Source organism: Watersipora subatra, chromosome 4 (assembly GCF_963576615.1).
Source record: "Watersipora subatra chromosome 4, tzWatSuba1.1, whole genome shotgun sequence".
Classification (NCBI taxonomy): Eukaryota; Metazoa; Bryozoa; class Gymnolaemata; order Cheilostomatida; family Watersiporidae; genus Watersipora; species Watersipora subatra.
Window position 1 is genome coordinate 37,771,568 of NC_088711.1, and position 14,299 is coordinate 37,785,866.

The window sequence follows — 14,299 nt, forward strand, 5'->3', positions numbered from 1 at the left end:
CCTCTCTGCAGATAATTGGTTTGGTATAGGATTGTCAAAAAAGATATTTTAGTCAAACAAATTTATTCAATGCTCGTTATAAGTTTGGTCAATACGCAATTTTTGAGTTGTTGATTGATTTTCAAAATGAATATTCTGACTATACTGAGAAAATATTTACGATTTTCTGTAAAATAAAATTTCAAGCTTGTTTATAATTAAGCATTATTCATTCTTTTCTCTCTAGCATTTTGTATTGCAAAATGCCATATTAGGAAGCAAATAATTTATTATCAAGCCTTTCCGTCAGATATTTCCCTGTGAATGATAGTACCAATTTTTTCACTTTAACTTGTAATCATCAGCTTAAATAATACTATAATAGCAAATAATTGCCTTTATCTATTCTTAACTAACTACTGAAAGTTTTTTATGCACACAATTTTGGCCAATCAAACGTGCTCGTGTTTGCTGTTATAATCTTTTAACGAGGTTATTTGTTTTGTAGAAATCTGCTTCAATATCCATTTACCCAGTCAAGAATGGCGACCAATTGTGATGCGGGTTTAGGGCTCTAGGCTAGGGATGGAAAAATAACGATAAACGATAGCGATATTCGATAGCTGTCTTTTCGCTCATATATATCAAAGTGAAACTGCCCTATCTTGTCATCGATCTTACCGGTAGTTTCTTCTTCTCATCAATAGCTCACACTTCAATATGTATATTGTTTGTCAATTTTTTTGCAGTCGATTGTTTTTTTCTGCAGTTCATTTTTTTATTCATGAATCACGATACCACAATTGTTGTGGCTGTGATTTTGTTGCTGAATCAAAGGTATTTTCTTTATCCTAATAAATGCTAACTGAAGCCCAAGCACCCAACTGAATCTTTAGAAGACTATTTTTGCACACATACAATCTTATCATTTAAGTAGATCTTATGCCATGACAATCCTTGTTCCCTTGATAATTATTGAGAATTTTTAAATTCTTCTCTGTCAACTCAATGTTTTATTTGACTGATAGGTCAATAGTTATTTTATTTCGGTAGGTAGTTGTTGCATCACCATTAGCCGGGAGTTATCGGTAACTTGATATATCGAAAAGACAATTCCCAAAGATACAACATTAGCATAAGGAGTTGTCTTTTTCGCAGTTTTATAGACCGCGCTTGCTTCCTTTCAATAGTACACTCGAACAAAACATTTCCGATTCTATTATTGTCTAGCAACAACAATATATGTGAGGTCATCGCTTGACTGGCGCCATCTTCCTTTTTCTGCACCAGGCGTAATGGATAAGCCGGGAAAAAAGATAGCGGAGCTCAGAGTTGTGGATCTACGTGAAATATTAGATAAACGTGGTTTGGACAAAGGAGGAAATAAAGCTACATTGATTGAACGTCTTTCTAAGGTATTTAAATGCTGTGATGTATAATTATACGACTTCAGAAATCGTGAACATACAATGTATGAACTTGAGCTGTTGCGTTATTCAACTGTTTGCCACGATATTTGCTGTGATGCACTATAGTTACAACCTGATATAAGATTTGATTTTAGTAGTTTTTTTGGTGTGACATAGTAGTTCCGAGCTCAATTATTCAAGATTGCATACTCGCATGTCTCTCTCCCCCTAGGCTGTTTGCTATTCGTTTTTCTTTACAGAGTTTAACAGATGAGGGGTTAGACCCTAGCACGTATGTTCACACGTTAGATGATAATGGGGATGTTTTGAGTGAGTATATCTTTATGGAAATTTCGGTTTACTTGTTGCATTATCTGTCAAATTCGGTGTAGGCTCTTTACCTCATGTAGTTTGTTATAGATTGTAATTTTGGAATGATTCGGCTACTGTAATTTCGGTTTCCACAATTGATATGAAATGAAGTTTGTGTGTTTATTAAGGATTTTTATGTTGTAGATTTTGCTGTATTGTTTAAAATTTGTTCATTAATTAATTGCGACACATATGTCACTCTATTCTGAACAAGTCGTTGTATTGCTGGTTGAACAAAACTTTATAAATATGCAGCATAAAAATAAAATTTTGCTATCGCATTCATACTTTAATTTTTTAAAACACTCAATCAAATCTTCGTATATCAGTTTGCATTTTTGTCATGATGCAATAGTGCTGGTAGTTTAGGCCTTCACATTTCACTATTGTCCACTCGATATGTCACATTAGCACAGCTAAACATCGAAGCAAGTTGTTTCTATTTTAGTGTGACTCAATATTTGCGTGTACTGTTCATGTAATATTTAAACAAGTCTAGTAACAACAGAAAATTCATCAATATTGAACATCGTTGGTTTTGGTGTTTTAGTGTAGTCATATCTACCTATTATTTACTTTGTATCAAAGAAAATGATCAGGCAACAATGCATTATCCATAGCATGAGGTTTTTCAGTTAGCTGAACAGATAGATAGCTAAAGTATTAATTGTTATAAGTGACGAGTGTTCAGAAAGATACAACTTATTTTACAAAATTCAGCAGCATGCACAATAGTATTTGGTGAAATCTTTTTCAATATTAGGATTTTTCAAATTTTGTTTGTGTTTGTCTAAGGGGTGGCTGCATTTTGTATTTACTGATGGTGATCATTATCAAGTAGCAGTTTTCTTGAATGAACGTATAGTAATACATATCATTGCCTTAACATTGTTGCTGTCACAAATTGTTAATTATTTATATTAGTTGATACATATGTATACTGGTGATACTTCAATAATAGTAGTGGAAAATCAAGCAAGGCCATCTAGCCCATTTATAAATGTTGCACATCATTTAGTAGTATCTCTATAAGAGGAGCTGTAGAAATGACCTACATAGTGTGTTGATGAGTTTTGTCAGGTTGTGTAGGCAGTCCTTTTTTAGTTGCATATAGTTTCAGTCCTGTAGATGTACTGTTACAGTAAAACTATTGTTCAATTCTAAACAGTTCATCAGGGTGGAACTACCATTCAAACAAGTTGAGATCTTTGTAAAAATCATTTAATTAATGCAAGTCAGATGTGAACACAGTGAAGTAAGTAGTTGGCTGTTTTGCTGTCAGGATTAATGTAAATAATTGATTGATCCTGAGTTGTAGTTGATTTATCTGATTGTATTTTAACAGATGACTCTACATTGAGTGAAGCCAGCCAAGGCGATACTGCCGATGCGTCAGAGAGCAAGGGTAGTATAAATGAGGAATTTGTTGAAGATGCAGATGTTGAAAAAGACCCGGGTTATATGTCACATAGCTCAGAGCCATTTGGAGAAAGTAGCTCATTTCAGGATGGCGAAAAGGCGAGTTAAAATTGTTTGTCATTTTCAACACCTTCCTGTACATTAAAATCTATCGGTGAACATATTTCATCTTAGAACAAAGTTCTACTAAAGTTAAGCCATCTGGTAATAAAAATTGTCAAATGTAGTCTTTTTAGTTGGATGATTATATATTCTTTAACCTAGCTACGATGAAAGTTCATGTTCTTTATTAACCTTCCCTGCTGTCGTTGCACAGACTATGTGTGTGATTAGGAAGTAAATTCATGGAGAAATTCCTCACGAGTAAAATTAACTATGCTTGTAAATGTTAAACATCTCTGTTAAGATTTTTTTTAAATTGTATTAGATCCTATTGTGAAATTTCAAGAGATTTTAGGCATTCTAACAAAATTGGTCTACATAGTACACTCTACAGTCTACATCAAAGTTGGTCGCATGGTACTACAGCTCTGGAATATAGTGTATACCTTTTATAATCCCCTTTATAAACAATACCCCTTTATAAACAATACCCCTTTATCATGTTTCATTCTTGACTAGTGGCTTGTTAGCTGGCCAATGGTATTGGTCTGTCCAAGATCTAAATCTGAGAAATGATCATTTTTAGATGGTTGAGGTAGATTCACTGGCGGTTGACCAAATAGAAGCAGAAGATGGTAAGTTGATACAATTTGTGTTCTTTTATGTTACAATTTTTTTTTAATATTGATATCTGAGCAACTGAATTGAGGGAAGACAGATCATGCTGAGAAGCGTATCATGGTGTAATCGTTGACGGTCTCCATTTGTATTTCGTGTCTCCACCACAAGCGTTGTCATGAGGACCTGCATATGCTTTCAATCATCAAGGGCTATCAGCTCGTGAAGAGTCGGATGCGGAGCTAATTTTCAGGTCTCATATATCTCATGTCAACCCAAATTCCTGACTTTTTGTATTTCATTCTATTCAGCGCTTCCCAGATGTGTCTGTGATTGTCAATATTTTCATTTCGCTCTTCCAAGCTCCAAGAGAGGACGATGTTTCAGCCGAAAATGCAAACTCCGATACGGATCAGAATGCACTTGTTGATGATTCTGAACATGCTGGTGATGATGAGATATTTGACTCGGTTCAAAGTGCTGAGAGAGACATAGTCGATAGCTCTACAGCAGCAACACATGATATACCAACAGCTACAGAAGCCGCTGATACAACCACAGAGGTAGAGGAAACAGCTGGAGAGAACACATCCAAACCTGGTGCTGGTTCAGCACTTGACACTGATGGAACTTTTGTCGTACATATAGACGAGTCTGACACAAATTTAGACTATGATCTCAATGTTGAAAAACCAGAAGAAAGGGATGCTCCCACTCCTACTAAAGATGAGTCAATGGATGTGGATGCTTGTGATATTGTGCAATCAAGCGGTGATGCTTCAGCTGTAAAAGAGAGTGAGAATGTGAAAGAAGCAATCTCCAGCTCAGTTCAAGCTTCTAAGAGGTTGGTGTCTTCAGTAGTTTTAAATTTTGAGTAATAGCATTTATGATTAAAAGCAGGTTTTATCGAGCTATCACTAGTACAAGGTTAGGATGTGGAGCGATTCAGGAAGACTTCAAGCAAACCAAATGGATGGAGTACAGCAACAAAGAACCGGGATTATTCTATCTTCAATCAGTAGAGTGTAGTGATACAGCTTACTCGGTAAACGAGTTAGGCCTACATTGGTCGTGTCTTCAAGGAAAGGCTCAATTGCAAGCCCATACAACAATCTACCATTCAGCATCATGCTCTATGCATACAGTGCTGGTGTGTCAAATAAGAATGGAGTCTTGAATGGCACAGAAGCTGCCTCTTCACAAGGGTATTAATTTTGTAACTTAGTATTTGTAAGGAAAGGAAACCTACAAAAAAGGCTAAAAAGCTCATTTCCCTGTATTTGTTTGTTAGTAGCATATTCCTCAAATGATATACCAAAATGTTATTCCAAGTTATATATTTTTTAGTTTGACTGAAAACCGTTCTGAGGCACCCAAAAAAGATTCCAAAGGTATGTGACTTGTATTTACGTCATATTTTGTATTGTCTCATTTAATTTGATTTTGGTACTTATTCGTAACACATTATTTTGTAGGTCATAGTTTTGTCATGAGCATTTGCTGGATTCATTTGTTCAAATCCAAATGTTCAGACTTAGGCAGGAGTGTTGATAGGTTGAATATGCGCTTTTGAGAGGGTGTGTATCAAGAGATTATACTTATCAACTGTTGACTTGCAATAGATCGACAAATTTTTTTGCTATCATGAGCTGCGTAGCATGGCTTAGCAAAGCGTTTTCGTATGGCCAAGAGCCACATTATGCAGCTTTCAGTCGGCTTGGAGCAAATCATTTCTGATTAGACAGTAGATAATAAATTATACTATTCCTACTTGAATGAAAGGAAAAAAAAATTGCCTGCGTTGAGCCAATAAAAAAATTGTTTAAACATGAACTATAAGTGCGATTCAAATGTTATGTCAAACGTAGGGATATGAGCAAACATCTTTGAATATGTAAGAATGCCCCACCGCCTCCATTAAAGCAGCACTTGTATCACCTATACCACATACATTATAAATGCCTGGCCTTCGTGTTGAGAAGTTAATTTAAAACCCAGTTGTATATTTTTTCTTTGTCTAGTCTTTTAATTTAATTTTACACCGTGTGTGATATAATGCATTAGTTTCAATGCTTTTTTTAACTGCTTGAAGCATCAGGAAGATTTTTTACATATACTAAATTAAATGTAACAGGTTTATAAAAATATTTTCTCTAGTTTGTCATATGAAGTAAATGTTATAGGAGATTAATGTAGACTGTTACTGATTCATTAATTGCGTTTGTTTCTAGTAGTTTGGTAGACTAGTTCACAACTGTCCACAGTTGTAATGCTAGCAGATTTGTTCTACCTAGTCAAAATAGCCTTTAGATATTTTACGGTATGTTTCATGTTAACATCTGTCTTTACACAGAGCTGGCTTCATCTCAAAATCTATGGATCAGTGGGCTCTCATCTCTAACTAGAGCAACTGACCTCAAGCATCTTTTCAGCAAACATGGCAAGGTAAACATCTATCTTCCAAATGAATTGAAAATTATCATTTATTTCATTCTCAAATGATCCAGTCATTTTATTAGCAGCTGATGTACTTAGCAGTCATAATCCTCGGTGTCGTATCTGATGTAGTTCATACGCGAATATGATTAGACTGTGATCTACAGTAACTCTTATTGGTTTGGCAGAGACTGATATTTTGTGTCACAGCTGGTTGTATTATTTTGTCTTCATATTTTTAACACGAAGCTGATGTTTATAGGTAATTGGTGCGAAAGTTGTAACAAATGCAAACAGACCTGGTGCCAAATGTTATGGATATGTGACAATGTCAAGTGCAGAGGAGGCTGCCAAGTGTATTCAGAATTTGCATCGCACAGAGCTGCATCAGCGCATGATATCTGTGGGAAGAGCTAAGAGCGACCCGTGTGATCAGGCCCGTGCAGCGGCTGCCAGGAAACCTACTATTGATGGTTAGTTTCTAATTGTAGTTACAATTGCTTGAAAGTTGTATAATCACATCTTTCTAAATGTTCATCCGTGAGCTCTTTTTATCTGTGTCATTTTATGGCTTGATTGTGGTTTGATCTCAAAGCTTCCCATGTGGTATCCATTCCCGCATGCCCTCCAATATTCAGAGCCTATGTGGTGCTGCCTCTCTGGTTACACCTCGGCTTGTTTGCTGTCTAACAGATAAAAAGAAGGAAGAGCCTGCAACTTCTACTAGTCAGGAAACAGGGGCTGCTGTCAAGGATGGTTAGTTGTAGTGGCTTCCTCTTCTTACCTGTCTAACAGTCAGTTTAGTTTTGTCTAACTTTTCATATTCCCAATAGTCGCTTAGTGTGGAGGTGTCACGCACGCTGTTTGCTTTCGTTAGCACTTTTTTGGTTGGTTTTTATTGCGCTTTGATGTGTTCTGATAACCATGATGCGTTTACACCCTTTGAGAATATTCCATGAAATTGTCGCATATGTGATTGTTCTCTTATAGTTCTATTTTTCTTTTAGAAAATCGTCCTAGTCCAAGCTCTTATCGCTCAGAAGGTATGTCTGCTTTATATTCTCGTGGTGTCAAGAGTAAAGTGAAGACTGTGTCTATGATCTTCCTTTAAGCTTGTATTTACTCTTCGTCTTGTGTAGCTCTTCGCTACCCATAAGTCTCTATGCTTCAACCAAGGTAGATCTATCAGTTTGTCAAACCACATATCTTTGTTATTTGAGCTTACTACAATTTCATTATGGTGGTATATAAGAACATATCTAATAAATCTATCTGAGGAGCCAGACCTTGAAACTGTTGGCATATTGCTAAATTCAGTGTAAATTATACAAATTTTCAGTTTTACGGCGAATTTAGCAGCATAAATTGTCATCAATTTTCACTTAATAATTCGAAATAGGCAATATCTGATTTGTCATTAGTTTAGTAGGTGTGTGATCGAGTTAATTCATATTTGTTGCTGAAGGTGTTTCACCAAGTTGTGTTAAGCAGTTTCAATAACTAAGAATATTGCATTTATAGCTTAATGAAATGGCTAATTGACAAAATGGTCTGCCCGTTTTTAAATATTATAATGTGTTTTTATTTGCTTTTCATCGAGTTAAAATAGTTTGTAGAATAAATAATGAGAAATGTGTTGGAATCTGATTTGCAAGCGTCTAAGGGCTGTTATTTAATTCAGCAAGTTGGCAACTATAATAAAGATGTTGAACAAAATAGTGGTCGGGTTGAGACCATATGCATCAGCTCACAATCACAGCCAAAGTATTCTCATTTTACTCACTTGTGTAGTCGCATAACCTGCTGTTGTTTGATATTTCTTAATTCTATCTACTGTTATTGTTGCAGACAAGCACAGACATTCTGAACGGCACAGACCGAGGTCAGCAATCACTGGTCCAGATGCAAAAAAGGATGAGGAGTTGGGGAAAGATGTTGAAAAAAAATCTGAAGAAAAAGTTGAAAAATCTGAAGCCGAGCGCAAGGTGTGCACTGATCACTATCACAATCTACTATATTCTTTAGCAGTTGTCCATCGGGTTATATAGTAAGCGCTACAACTCATAACAGCCAACGCTTAGTTTCACATTGTTTGTGTAAGGGTATAGATTAAAACCGAGTTTTTAAGAAACCAAGGTTTCAACTCGTGCTCAATTTATATATGTTCTCTGTGGAGTTTTTTTATCGATTATGCAAGGGTACATGTGGAATCCGAAAGCACTCTTATGAGTTCTCCATTAGTGTAGGTAATTATTTCATGCCTATTGCAGGCTTTAGTGCCCATTATTATTCACGTATCAATTTTTAATCATGTTGTTGTTTATTGTGTATATCTGTGTTCAGGTAATATTGGGTGGTAAAATTTGTTGAAATCATAGAGCATACAGAACATTAGATTATTTGTTAGTTTAATGGAGCAATCAGTGTTGATGTGACATGATTTTTGAAAAAGCAAATGGTCGCGTTTCGAAACGAGCTTGAATTGGTAAGTAAAGCTGACCTTGGTTCACGACGAAGTATTGCATCGGGTTGTGTTGACTTGCTGACACTACTCTCACACATCAGTGAGCTAACAAATATGAGACCATATCCATTTTCTGATAATGTCTCATATTAGTTTGCATAACTATGAGGTTCACTACGAGTACGTACTTGTCTGTCTGCAGGCTGATGAGTACCTAGAGAGGGAAAAAAGGAGAGTGCGTGCTCTGGAGAGGCGATCAAGAGAGGATGATTACAGGAGGCGAAATGTGCTTATGAAGGAGAAAAGGGACTTGGCTGAGCAGCAACGGCGCGTACGGATGGAAGAGGAACGATTAAACAGAGAACGTGAGAAGATGAGGTAAGAACAATGAAGACACGGTGTGTTTAAATTCTTGAAGGATAACGAAATAATGGTAGCTGGGTAGCTCCATAATGATGAGGTAGTTCTAACTGCTGTTTGAGGCAAATGAAATGGATTTATGAACACTGAAAGCTGTCCAATATCGTTGTTCAATTGCTTTGAGTTAGTTATTCCTACGATTAGTCAATTCTCTAAACTCTTAGGATTGAAAGAGAGAAAGTGAGGATAGAAGAAATGAAATTGGACAGTCTCCAGGGTGAACGGTCACGGTTAGAGAACCAGTTGATAGAACTGAGACAGCGAGTAGACCGGGAAAGAGAGGAACTTAAGCGAGTTGAGACATTAAGGTTGGTGTTTTTAGAGCACTGTATGGTTTGAGAGGCAGGTTGTGATGTGTATGTCGCATACCATACCTTCAGGTCCGACTCTTACAGTTACGGACCTGAAGCATTGTTATTTGCAACTTAGTTTAAAAACGACTTCTATGATGTAATAAGAAAGTTGAGCTAACTTGCTGTAAGGTTTTTTGTTACACTCAATTACTGGGCTTGTTATAATTCATTCATAGTCGCCTCATTTTCTTTTGCCGAATCTCCTTCAGAATGTTGCAGTTCAAAACAGTGTTCAACTGGTGGTTGTTGTCTTGAACAATAACTAGACATTTCTACCATCCTTGTTGTCAGCAACCCTTCCAAGTAACTGTAAGCGTTAAAGGTCCATCGTAGTGGTATTGCTACAAGCTTAGTCTTCATCGTATGTTACATTATGATCTGACACCACTTTTTGAGGCGGCAATCCCGATTGCCCCTGTTTATGTCTGTCAGTAAGAAGTGTTGGATTGTGATGTTGCTGAACTTGAAGGGTTATCCGTTAATTTGTTATTATCATCAGATGTTCCAAATGGGAACTCGACCATGTAAATTTATTGTGTATAGACCTCCGTATTACCTGTGGTAATATGTCACATGTCTCTATCTAGTAACAACCTGTCAAATTGAGTTGATATATTTTTGAAATTGAATTGGTATATTTTTATCATTCGCCTTCAGTGTAACAGTGATCCCAGTAGTTGCTGTTGGGATATTTTGCTTATATTGTGAAATATTAATAGCTATAATTAAGATGCAAATGATGCACTGTGCTCTTCGATGTGTGGTTCATCTGTTTAACTGTATTGCAGAGCTTGGTTGCATTTTGGTCATTCGATGCCAATGATGGTTTATCTACATTGTTTGATATTGATGATACAACAATTGGCTGAGGCATTTTTTCACTCTCGTTGAAGTTATCTTAATTTTTCTTTTTGTGAGGCAATTTGAGCAAATGTGTGTCATAGGCTAGAGGAGATGCGCAGATCCACAGTTGTGAAGAGGTCATATGAGACATCAAACGCTAGTAGAAACTCTAGTGGAGGGAGATACGATGATGGTTGGGAAAGCAAGAGGCCAGCACAAGCGGATAGGTGGGTGAATCAGTTTAACAGTCCTTGGAGTGTGTCGGTTGGGTTGCAAGTCGCACATGCGGTGATGTTTTCATCAAGTCTACAAAGTTCTTTGAGTTTAATATGAAACATGCTCCTGATGCTGAGTGTGTGTGTGTGTATAATTGGCTCTTGTGTGTGTGCGTCTCTTTTTTCTACATAACATTTGACGATGTCATTTTACTGTTGCTGGTAGGTATACAGCGGTGAATGTGGATAGAAGAAGTTCAGTGGCCGTTAGCAGTGACAGAGGAAGCAGTTATACTGATAGACGAGTAGCTGATCTTGACCGGAGGCCAGCGTCTGTCAAAGATGTTGGTGTGGATAGAGGTAGTGGACGTTCTGAAGATAGATATTCAAGCAGGTATGTTAGCATGTTCCGTTGTGGTTAACCGTGTGTCTTTGAATTAAGTGTATGAAGATTATTTAATGTGGCATTTTAGCATGATTATAAGAAAGATAGGATTTAAACAGTCCTTTTTGCCGCAGCTGTCGCTTGATGATACATTCTAGTTCTGTTTATAACAGGAGTAGTGGGGAAAGAAGGGAATATGTCCCCAGCGACAGAAGCAGGGATGTGTCTTCTCGTTCTGGATCAGACTCTCGTGGTATGTATTGTTTTCTGTTCCATCACATGCCGAGTAGGATTACACGAATATGGCAATTTGGTGCAACTGAAACATTTTGCAGGGGTGAGTAGAAGTTACCATGAAAGCTCCTCGAGTAGGCGAAGTGGCGGCACTAGTGACAGAAGTTGGAATGGTTCGTCAGGAGGGCCTAGTCTTCTCTCAGGACCATCCAGTGAGTTATTCTCTGGTGCTGCAGTGCAAGCAGCTGGAATGATGATGAGTGCAGCCATGAGTAGGGGCAGTGGTACATCAAATGGCGCCAGTAGCAGGTGAGTGTGTCTGTGATGAGATTAAATCATAACATTTAATTCTTTTTGACGCAGAATCTCATTTAGAGTGTCGCTTGTTTCTGTACAAGTCTTTTGTTGATTTGGTTTAGGTTGTTTTTATGGTTTGGTGATATATGTAGGTAATTCCAGCTGCGTATCCATGATGATTGTAAAAAATTCAAGTCTTTTGTGAGACCAGATTTTTATTAATAGGATCTGATACTGACAACTGAACTCGTGTTGAATAATCAGATGTGTTCCGTAAATGCTAAAACATAGTTGTATTCATCTGCAAATTCTACAATTTCCTTGTTTGAATTGTTCATAATTAAAAGTGGGAAATAAAGGACAACTCCAAGCTTATATGTAAGCCTTGATTGTTTGTCACATACCACCATTTCATAAACAGATTTTTTATGTGCAGAAACCAAAAGCGCGTCAAGTGGTTGCCGTTTTCACAATTATGTATTGTGAAAGGTATAAAGGAGGTATTCTTGTGGCTTAAGTATAGTCATAATGGTTAGGGCGCAGCACTGCCAATGATGGTTTATCTACATTGTTTGATATATATGATGATGTTAACTAATATCTGAGGCACCTGCTGACGCCCGTTGTTCTCTCTCTCTCTAGAAGTATTGATGACTTTTACCTTTCAGCAAGCAGGTTATGTTACTGCAGGTTTGGTTATAGAAGCTATCCGCTATGCTGGTTGTTTTAGGTACAGTGGAGGTAGTGGAACTGGAAGCGGTAGTGGCTACGGAGGAGGTCGACGGTACTAAAGATACTGTTCTGTACACCATTTTTATTGTAGAACATTGTAAATAGTATTTAAACAATTGATATATGCACATGCATTAAATATCATATTTAGTCGTCTATTTTTGTCACGTGTCCAAATCTAAATTACTTACCTCAAGTCGTATGAGAATTTGGATTTCTCATGTATTTTCACACAAGTTGTAAATATATCCACTTGGTACACACCTCGATTTACTTCATAACTAATTATTTGTTTGGCAATACAGCTTTCAGCAACAATACAGCAATATTGTTTTCAGCAATACATGATCATAGCAGCTGTATTGGAAGTATTCATAATTCGAGAACGTGCCTCTGAGTCTTGCAACGTTGTATTATATCTCCCATAATCATTGAGGTGCTTTTTTGGTATGGCTACTGGAAACAAGGGGGAGATAATCATTCATTATCAAAATCTCCAAACATGATTACAAGACCTGATGTTGGGTTTCACCGCTTGTTTGGTTATGTTTGTGTGATGTATTGGTTGTATTTCCTCTCTGATTTTACTGCTGCATATGCCTTTTCAAGACTTGGGCATGTAAATATGCAGGTTCAATGTTGATCATTTGTTTGCACTCAATTCATATATAATTTGTTAACTACATGTAGGTAGGCTGGTAAACTTTCTATAACATGCTTCTTCCAATTCCGTTACATCACATAATTGCCCAGCAGATTGTAAATACACTACTAGGTGGTATGGTTGTGTGCCAGCCAGCTTCAAGAACTGGCAGCTTGCTTAGGCATTAGCTGATAGCACTAGGATACCTTTTGAGACCAGTTTGCTTGCGCCATTCGTCGCTGGGACCAGCTCAAGAGGTAATTACATTTAGTGTGCAGTACTTCCATCTTACTGCTTTGCCAGTTGCTGTTGGTGGTCTACTCCTGCGAAAGCTAGGACAAGTGATTAGTTTCTGACCAATAAAACTAGCAACACTCAACCAGTTGTCTTTTCCTTATACAAAGGGGAAATAACTTCAATTAGAATAGATAGGATTGACGTCAACAGTCTGAAATGTTAAAAACGGAAGTTTTGTTAGTCTTCGGTAATCATTAAAAATGTAAAGCAATAGGCAATATCTCTATGTACAAAAATCAAGGATTTCTGTTTCATAGATCATAATAGAGCTGCCCAGCTTCTGATTTCGGTATTGACACTGAAACGAAGGTCAAAAAAGGTCCTGTTCTAAAACGTCAGATACTTTCTATAGATGAGTTATTGAGCCTAGAAAAGTGTTTTAGCCTGCCGGCACGAACAAAAATCATCAACTGCATTTCTAGCAGTCACTCAATGATTTCTAAGCCTGGTATATAGATATATATCGTATAGATATATATATAAAGTATATAAATAACAGGGCTGTATTGTTCATTTTTAGGATGCCTCAGCCAATATCTTCAGTAGCCGGCATAGGCAACTTGTGAGGGCTTTAGGCCCTACTACACTGACTCTATTACAGCCTCTATTAGTAAAATGTTGATTAAGGACAATAGATTCAGGCTCAAAGCAGCGCACTTCGTTCAACACTTATATCGCAGAACTTACAACCATCTTACATCTTCTACAAGTAGTAGTAGTAGTACAAGAAGCTTCGCACCAACAAAATTCAAATACATAGCAAATCTATATGCTGTGTCAGATAACACCAACAGACCAGTAATGCACCAGCAATGATCTACACACTGAGAACCATCTTGCATTAAAATACACTGGCAGGCTGTTCAGATCTTAGCTAGCTGCACTGGTCAATTAGTTTGGCAGCAACAGTAAGTTTTGGACCATTTGGTATTTGAATCAGCAAGGATGTTGATTACATCTTGCCACTTAACTGGTTGTCATTTATTGTTTCCTCCTGCGAGACCCAGGAGAGGTGACATCTCTCATCAGTGAGGCTTGTGAGTTTGGAGTTGCACTCTCTGTAAAAGAGGTCAGAAAGCTG

The 14,299-nt window shown here is 37.1% G+C and overlaps 1 protein-coding gene and 2 non-coding genes across 4 annotated transcripts; all 3 read left to right on the forward strand.

The window, feature by feature from the left end:
* The first annotated feature begins 1,267 nt into the window (after positions 1–1,267).
* Positions 1,268–12,547, forward strand: LOC137395308 (scaffold attachment factor B1-like). Of its 2 annotated transcripts, XM_068082203.1 has the most exons (18): positions 1,268–1,394; positions 1,649–1,718; positions 3,106–3,278; positions 3,868–3,916; positions 4,263–4,743; positions 5,247–5,290; positions 6,253–6,344; positions 6,598–6,808; positions 7,029–7,091; positions 7,343–7,378; positions 8,184–8,320; positions 9,002–9,177; positions 9,384–9,527; positions 10,517–10,642; positions 10,857–11,024; positions 11,189–11,268; positions 11,351–11,558; positions 12,277–12,547. In XM_068082203.1, the coding sequence occupies exons 1-18, from the start codon at positions 1,275–1,277 to the stop codon at positions 12,335–12,337; spliced, it is 2,439 nt and encodes an 812-aa protein (XP_067938304.1). In that variant the 5' UTR covers positions 1,268–1,274; the 3' UTR covers positions 12,338–12,547. The 2 variants fall into 2 exon arrangements, with proteins under 2 accessions (XP_067938304.1, XP_067938305.1); XM_068082204.1 differs by lacking the exon at positions 7,029–7,091.
* Positions 10,384–10,448, forward strand: LOC137395320 (small nucleolar RNA SNORD34). Its single transcript, XR_010978472.1, has one exon. It is a non-coding gene; the product is annotated as a small nucleolar RNA SNORD34 (small nucleolar RNA).
* Positions 12,090–12,159, forward strand: LOC137395321 (small nucleolar RNA SNORD34). The gene has a single exon (XR_010978473.1). It is a non-coding gene; the product is annotated as a small nucleolar RNA SNORD34 (small nucleolar RNA).
* Positions 12,548–14,299: the final 1,752 nt, after the last annotated feature.

Excerpts from the sequence above, each read along its gene's own strand:
- LOC137395308 (XM_068082203.1), top strand. The coding sequence starts at position 1,275 with ATGGATAAGCCGGGAAAAAAGATAGCGGAGCTCAGAGTTGTGGATCTA. Across the intron at positions 4,744-5,246 it reads TCAGTTCAAGCTTCTAAGAG|TTTGACTGAAAACCGTTCTG; the intron begins GTTGGTGTCTTC and ends TATATTTTTTAG. Across the intron at positions 9,528-10,516 it reads AAGCGAGTTGAGACATTAAG|GCTAGAGGAGATGCGCAGAT; the intron begins GTTGGTGTTTTT and ends TGTGTGTCATAG.